General features: G+C 36.3%; 1 protein-coding gene across 1 annotated transcript; it reads right to left on the bottom strand.

Moving 5' to 3' along the window:
* Positions 1 to 1703: 1703 nt before the first annotated feature.
* LOC139860132 (uncharacterized) lies at positions 1704 to 7396 on the bottom strand. Its single transcript, XM_071848906.1, has 4 exons — positions 5903 to 7396; positions 4938 to 5377; positions 2708 to 4186; positions 1704 to 1808 (listed from the first exon to the last, which is right to left on the bottom strand). The coding sequence occupies exons 1-3, from the start codon at positions 7394 to 7396 to the stop codon at positions 2710 to 2712; spliced, it is 3411 nt and encodes a 1136-aa protein (XP_071705007.1). The 3' UTR covers positions 1704 to 1808; positions 2708 to 2709.
* Positions 7397 to 8567: the final 1171 nt, after the last annotated feature.

The raw sequence follows: 8567 nt of genomic DNA, 5'->3' as shown, positions 1-8567 counted from the left end.
CTAAAAAAAATGCTAATTACGTGTATTTAGATCTGTGTTCCATAACCTATAATAAACTCCACAAACTAACTACATCATATCGATAATTTTGTTTCCTTTTTTTTTTACACGATCTTCATGCCGTTAAAAAGACCATTAGGTACATTAGATATTAACTACATGTATTTAAAAACACCTGCATTTTTACTTCTGTAAATACATAACGCTCCATTAACTATGAATATACAACCCGAAAGATCTCGCGGCATCGCGCGGACCCATTTTACTAGTTTTTATTATGTTACAATAAAACCACTCTTCTTAACAAACAACTCACCAGTCACCATCGAGTCTTTATACCCAAAATCAAAATATATCCATTAAAATCCATTTTCCTTTCGAAGAATCAAAATCAAAATATCTCCATCAAATTTTCGTCTGTTGTTAACAATTTCAGCCGTTAACATCTTCTAAATTCCTTTCCAAGAAACAATTCATCTATCTCCATTAAAATCGATTTAAACACTTGGAAAGTGTTCAGATCTGAAATTCATCACTAAAATCGATTCAACGAAAGTGTTCAAATCTAAAATCGATTCAAAGAATATGACCAAATCTGAAATACAATTACAAGTTTCCGACGACAGTTGCAAGTTTCCGATGGTGGAAGCGGTGGTTTGCAATGGTTGCTGGTTTCCGATAGTGGAGGCGGCGGTTTGCGATGGTTGTAGATCGGAGCGATAATGATGGTGGTTCCGGTGATGTTGCAAACGACGTCTGAGAGTGGTGGTTTTGGTGTGTTGCCGCCCTAAACCGCAAGACCTTCAACCCGATGGTGGCGGTGATGATGGCTGTATTTTCTTGTGGATGTGTTTGCACTAGATATATTTGTAGATAGAAGTGTTTGAAAGATTTTGCAGACAACGAATGTGTTAGTAGATATGTTTGTAGATGAGTTGTGTTTGATGAAAGTGACTATGAAATTAAAGAACATAGCGTGTTTTTGTCATCGAAAGAAATAGATTTTGATTTGATCTAGGGAATGTTGAACCATTTGTTGAAGGGTCGAAGCCTGGAATGTTTTGATTAACCATTTCTTGTTTGTACATGAATTTTTATTTTTTATATTAACTTCTTATAGTTTATCTAGTTTATATAAAAGAATTTGTTGGGAATTTGATTTCGTTTGAAATCTTTGATTATGATGAAGGTAAAGAGAGTAAAAAATAAAAAGACTAAAATACCCTCATATGCTTTGCACATGACTTGACTTAACGGCTGAAAAAAAAGAAAGAAAAAGGACGAGGACGATGAGTGAAATTAAGTCTTCAACAAAAAAAGAAAAAAGAAGTAAAGTTCAATTCTCCTCGTTAAATAGTAAACATAGAAATATGCAAATGCTCAACTACAAAATTTGCCTTAACTTGCAAGTCCATAGTGTAGATATCTCAAACTATGGTATATCAATTCACAAAGCCAAATGAAATAACAATCGTTTTAAAAAAACACTCTCCAAACCTATGCTTATGTACGGTCTTCCCTAACAGCTTCTAACCAATTCCTTCATCCAAAAAAGTCCCCTTAAAGAACCCCTCACCAAAATCAATTCAAACTTTTCCGGTTCAAAAGCCTTGAAGAACAACCTACGAAAACCCGTTTTAATATAAAACATGTCCAGCACATGGTGCGCCAAGATCACGACTCTTGATTTTGAAAATAATGCCTTCGGATATGTGTAGCACCAACGATCCGAACTCATAATTTCTGGGCCACAAACGAGTAACCTTACCGGTTTCTTCATTCTTAATAAGGCAAATACAGCAATCAATCTGCATTCAACAAACATTTCAGAAGAAATTAATATTTAAAAATAATCAAGTTGAACTAACTACTGATATTATCAGTGACTTTACAAATAATTTGAGGTTAAAAACATGTCATGTATGATAACGTTTTGCTCTTAATCAACACAACACAGGTAGGATTTGTACTTGTGAAATTAAAGCATTATAAACGCCATAAAAGAAGGTGACAACTTTGACCCAAATGGTTATAAATGGGTCATGATTCGAGTTGTGTTCCATCTCAAATCAGTCAAATAAATTTTTAAGTGAAAGGGGAATGTATCTGTTGAAGTTTCAAAGTAGACCACAACTGTGGGTCATAAGAGGGCTCCCAACCATGACAAGCTTCCTCACCTTCCTCACCGGGACTAGCTGTCAGATCAACACTTTCACCAGGACTAACCCAGGACTAAACACTACCAACCATGACATACTCCCTCAAATAAATTGGGGCCGACTATATTATTTAATTAAACAAGTTACAAGCATTTAGGCTATTAGTACAAGTAAATTAAACAAACAATCCGTCCTGGATTGTGCATGAGAAAGAAACAAACCATGGCGATGAGGCCAGGGCGGGGTAGTGCCAACGGCGCCCTGCAAGGCGGCAGTGAGGGCGGTGGTGAGGAAGCAACCGATGGTAGCACTCTAATAAAGCTATATTGTTTTTATGTTGAAGTCAAGAATTTATAGTAATAATACACTCTTGTTTTCATGTCCATAATAAATGCATTTAATTTAATTATGCAAATGAAACAAAAAAATTGATTTAAAAAAAAAAAAAACTTTGTAGTTCAACCTGGACCAGCCCATTCCGACATCATACTAAACGGACTCCCTTACAGCCCAAAAGATAACAAGATATGAAAGAGAAAAAGACTTGCCTCTAATCAAGAAATAAAGCTTCCAAATAGTCATCAATGTAAGCAAGACAAGGCCAATGATCTGTTCGAATCCGAACTAAAGTCGAATTAACGCCAACTTCCATTTGAAAAAGAAGATGAGACGTTGGAGGAAGAAATATCAAAATATGAAAACGACCCATATTCCTTCTATCCAAATTAACATTATTTCCACGTTCATCTTCCTCCTCATCGTACTTAAGATAAAGTGGGCCCCGAATTATATCCGGATCCACAGCAACAACATCAAGACCAGAAACCGAAGCATCATCGTTCCAAATAACGTCTCGTATGATCCCATCATCCTTAACAATGCTAATAAGCGGATCACCAATAACATTAACAACAAAATCTGATAAATATTTCTCAACTGCTTTAATTAACAAATTCGCTGAAACTTCCAGAAACTTAACGGATCGTGTTCCATTGACACCTGTAAAACCTTTACCTCCTTTTAAAGAAAACGTCTCTCTCCCAGTGCTCGATGAACTACTACACGCTTCCCATAACGCATTAAACAAATTCATGTAATACTGAGGTAATCCATCATCGCTTATGTCATCGGGAACTATAGCTTTAAGAAACATGTCCTCGATGCCCACGTTAATACTGTGGAGGTTACCACAGATGATCTGACCATTTTCAGAATTTGTTTCAATTGACACATCGATAAGGCCCGGTGTTGGTTCTTTCGGTTGCAACTCAATTATAACAGAAGCTTTGAAGCTTTCTTTTTCTTCTTCATCTTTTTCTCTACCCACAGGAACAATATCTAGTGAATCGGTTTGACTTTGAGTTGAGGGAACGGCGTTTTTGGTGGGTCCCCCGTAAAGAAAAGGTATACGCCAAGGTTGAATAGAGCCAAAAGGAGCTGAAGAAGAGAACTTAAGTACAGTAGCATACAATGCAGGAATCCCGTCAGCTTCAGCAGACCCATCGTTCCCCCATACCCGATTAAACGGTTCTGATTCGAAGCTCAAGGTACACGAGATTCTAATTTTGATTCCAGGCATGTGTCTGAAATCAGGAATTAATGAAAAATGTGTCCTCAATATTTCAACAATTTCTGAAACTTTTGAATCTGTCACACGCAGGGGTTCCTGTGATTGATTCGGTCCTTCAATTGCAGGAACGAGTGAAATTTCTGTATTGTTATCTGGTGTCTCTGATTTCCATGTTGGGGTAGTATTGTCTGTGATGACTCCCATGTAACGAGGATTGTTACCATTAACGCCGAAAGAAGTCAATGACAAGGACCAAGATTGTTTGACCAATAATGGTACCACTCGTTCGAGGTGAATATATGATGAAATATCTTTTGATTTTTTGGAATCGTAAGTAAACCGAGGAGATTGGACACTGAAGAATGAGGTGGAGTTAGAAGATGGAAGCTGATCTCCGGCGCTTAGTAAATGCCTGAGCTTATTTCCTGGTACACAGAGCAGCATCCGCAAGTATATTCTAGTAAAAACAACGTATATCAGTTTTGGATACATGATGCAAAAGAGTCCATTCAGATTTAACAATTGTTGAAAGCTAAGTTTAGCCCACACAATCTGAACAGGTCGATTCAAGTTATGACTTTTATCCATGAGTCAAACTGTTAAAGCAAACAATATTAAAAGAAAACAAGTCGTATAGATCGAACGGCTCAAAAGTCATAGAAAGTGTACTACTAATGCATACAATTTCCTATATATATTATATATATATATATCATATATTATAATAAAATTGCTTCTGTAACCATATTTTCATATTTATGAATTTATAAATTTCTTTTAATGCACCTTATCATGTGCCCGCACAAAGTAACATTTTTTAGGACAAAAATGTGGTTGCGGGTTAACCTGACTAGTTTCAGATAAGGTTGCAAAAAAGCTACTCGGGCGTACTCAGTCCGGACTTTTTAGGGAGTACTCGGCAACTCGGGGAGTACTCGGATGTTGGATGTTGACCAAGTTTGACTTTGAACAAATTTTGACCAAGTTTCTACCGATTTTGAACGAGTTTCTGCCCATTTTGAACCATTTACCAAGTAAACCCATGTTTTGTTCTAGTTTAACCAAGTTTGACCGAGTTCTCGTCGAGTTATTCCGAGTTCTGCAACACTGGTTTCAGATAGCACTAAAATATCTTTCATTTCTCATGAAATCAAATTTGACTCGTTGTGTCCCCACTAGAAATTGAGAAGGATTTTGGTTCTTGGTACCTTGCGTTATCACGGACCTCTAGATCTGGAAAATGAAGGCAAATGAAGGCAAGGAGACGAGATAGTCCAAGAAAGAATCGAGAGCTCTTGTGGTGCCTCAATATTGTCCGACAAAGAACAAGAACTTTACTTCCCTGAGACCACGATCTCAAACCTGTATCTGGACCATGTTCTTCAACTAAAGTACTAATGTATTTACCATATAACTCTAGTAATCCACCTGGCGGAACTGTCTCATTTTCAGCAATTTTTTCAAAAAGTGGAAAATAAGATCCCAGTCGATAGTCTACGTTGACCTTTGGAAGCAAATGACGGTTAAATGTCTGAAGCAGACGCTCTCCAAAAAGGTGGTGCTTATTACAGCGGAGCAAGCGGTTGATAAAAGCTACTATAACAGGAATCAGTCTCTGAGACTCTAATGTCATAGTCACCAGAATTCTCTGCATAACAAAAGATAAATGCATAATTTATATAAATTCCAAAAAATAAGTTACCGACAATTATTTAATTCCATGTAGACTCTGCCAAAAGATGATGACCTCTCAGATATTGGAAAGATTGACTATAAATAAACACTATGCCGAAACTAGCTTTGCATTGTTTAAGTACAAAAATATCAGTTAAACAATTTGCATTACAAAGATCAAAACAGAAGCAAATACAACCTTTGAATGCCTCTATTTGTAGAAAAAAAAGAATAGCAAAAATGCTGATAAAAAAAGTTCAACAAGATTTTTATTAACACACAGATTTAGTAACCAGATTAAGTTAAGTGTATGCCGATTAATCCCGATTAGCAAATTTTATAACCTTAACAATAGTACATTTCTTTGGTTTAAAAAATGGAAGCATGTAGGAGTTAAAGCTATTACATAGTACAATAGCACATCTAAGTATATATTGTATATATTATATATTACCTATTAAAAAAGTGGAATACAGCTACAAAAGGTCTTACATTGTACCTCTGTAGCATGAAATATTGTAGAATCCACAAGAACTTTAGTGGAAGAACCATTATCAGAATGAGAAGATGCACCGATCAAAAGTTTATGAAAGGTACGAAAGGCAACAGATGTTTCTGTGCTCCATGGCGGCAACCACTTGAAACCAGATACAGACTCAAGACCATCTTCAAATAGCTTCACTACAGACACTTCAGAACTATCAACACCTAATCTAGACATATCAAGAATAATCGAGCAATATGCAATTAAGTCGAGCTTCAATGCTTTCAAAGCAAGTGGATCAAATACACTAGGATAAAACCGTAAAGCTGTTGCAAATATTCTCTCTTTAATCACCTTCCTCTTTGACATCACCAATCCCATGAACCCTAACAACCAGTGAAGTGCAAGCAATCTAAAAACCAAAACATGTTGTGTCTCCCTCGAAATTAGCAAAAGACGGGAAATCACTTCGTTTTCTTGTCCACTAAAGGCTTCAGGAAACTGCAAATACATCCCTAAAAACGCATGACATAGCACCATATCAAACGTATGAAGCAGCCCAGAAAACTGTACCTTCAATAAAGACGCCTGCAACTCTAACACCACTGCCACCGGCATTATAATCGACATAAACTCAAACAATCCAAAAGGAGTCAAATATTGAGGCCATTCAAGCAAAAACGACATCACTCTTTTCAAATCCTTAACCGCTAAACCATTACTATCTCTCCCCAAACTACCATCACCAATCAAAAACTGCGGCACGTTAAACGGTATCAACGGAATCGAAGTACTTAAAATCGAAACATTCACCTTTGTTATCACAATTCCATTAACCACATTTGCAAGCATCAACACATAACTTTGAGCAACATGAGTTTTCTCACTTTGACATAACCCCCATAAATGTGCAACAGTTTCAGATAACAAACTAGGGCATTCAATCTCTAACTCCCTTAAACACTCACACGCAGTACCGCGCAATTGGCGGTCTACGCCATGATTCGGCCGGTTCACCACACTCAATAACACCTCAATCAAACCCTCGAGTTGACTCACAAAAGTCAACTTAGGGTTTTGACTTCCTTCAAAATTATGAATCGTAAACAATATAAACACAGACGTAACCGATACAAGTACCTGTTCTTTTAACGAGTAAGTAATCGTAACGCCGTCCACCGGAGAATTGATAACCGACCGGAGCGTTTCCAGGTATCGGATTAGGGTTTTTTCAGTCAATTCTGGTTCCGATTCCGATGAAGAAATCAAATCGATAACATGTTCTTCGAGGAAAACGATGATGTTGAGCTTGATATTGAGTGGTAGGTCTTTGCGTAAAATTGAAGTTAATGAGAGATCGATTAGAGGATGACCGGTGTAATTTAATGAGATCCAACGGTCACGATTTGATCCGCCGTACTGGTGGTCGTCGATTAAGGACTCCCATTCTTGTGCTGTTAGGGTTTTCAGTGGTGCCGGTACCTGCGCCGGTGCCGGATTGTTGTCCATTTTGAGTGTGTTTCTCAGTGGTTTTGGTTTGTTCTGTATACATGGGGATACATGGATGGTTTAAGTTTGAATAAAGGTAGATTAGGTCCCTAAAGTTTAATGTTATAACAATATAAGCAATAAAACTTATCTTCTATCTCTCTAAATCAGTAGCATAAGTCCACGTGTCGCACTCACATTCATCCTCAACAAATATTTTTTTCTCATAATTTTGAATTAAAAAAATCACTAATTACGTTGTAGTGACGCGTGTCCTTTTCATTCCCATGTTCTATATACTAATCGGATTAGGGTTAAACACCCTTTTCATTCTATAATCGTACCCTTTTTCATCATCAAATCCTTTGTAACGGATTCTCGATTCTTAATTTGTTTTGTTTATAACTCCAAATCCTAAAATTTAAAAACCCCGATCGATCAAATTTTCTCTATATATCGAATCTACAATGTAAAAATAGTCACAATCGTTGGAACTGCTAATGGCGTTTATCAGGTATGTTCGAACATTAATATCAACATATTATCCAGGACATCAAATCGAGTGACGAATAATTTAGGTCTTTCCCCAATGTTTGTTGTTTGATTTTGTGTTTTTTTTTTGTTTAACCATTCACTGCTAATTGAAGATCAGTTCAAATGTATAGATTTTCAGTTGAAGGTGTGTTTACAATGGCCATTGGTCATCAGATTGTTGAATTAACGTTGTTGATTTGCGAAATTTGAGCATTTATTCATGTGTTCTGATTTCTTACAGGTATGTTTGAGGAATGTTGATGTATTGTTTGAGTTTTATTATGTTTGCACAACAAGTGTTTGATTAAATGCTTGAATGAATATATAGAAGTAATATTGTATCAGGTTTCAATTTCATCACTTTGGATACAAAACTAATGTCACTTTGATGACTATATTCAAAAACCTGCAAACAAAGGTGATTATTTGGCTATAAAGTTCTCAAATTTTGGCTTACATGTGATAATAATGAATTTATAATCAGGAATGACAAAGTTGACTAATTGGTTGCATCAGTGAACAATACCAATTGATGAAGTCTCAACCTTCATTGCTTTATCAGGTTATCTTCAGGTAATATCGACTTTCAACTTATAGCATGGTTCTTACTAATCTTCTTTCAGTACATAGTTGTTCTATACAATTTGTATTTCATTTT

Source organism: Rutidosis leptorrhynchoides, chromosome 7 (assembly GCF_046630445.1).
Source record: "Rutidosis leptorrhynchoides isolate AG116_Rl617_1_P2 chromosome 7, CSIRO_AGI_Rlap_v1, whole genome shotgun sequence".
Classification (NCBI taxonomy): domain Eukaryota; kingdom Viridiplantae; phylum Streptophyta; class Magnoliopsida; order Asterales; family Asteraceae; genus Rutidosis; species Rutidosis leptorrhynchoides.
The sequence above is the reverse complement of the archived record's forward strand: the minus strand, read 5'-3'. Positions and strand labels throughout refer to the sequence as shown.

Bases quoted from the DNA above. Each gene is read 5' to 3' on its own strand.
- LOC139860132 (XM_071848906.1), bottom strand. From the start codon at position 7,396: ATGGACAACAATCCGGCACCGGCGCAGGTACCGGCACCACTGAAAACC. The intron at 5,378-5,902 runs GTACAATGTAAG...TTTGTTATGCAG, and splicing joins CAATATTTCATGCTACAGAG to AGAATTCTGGTGACTATGAC. The intron at 4,187-4,937 runs GTACCAAGAACC...TGTTTTTACTAG, and splicing joins GAGGTCCGTGATAACGCAAG to AATATACTTGCGGATGCTGC.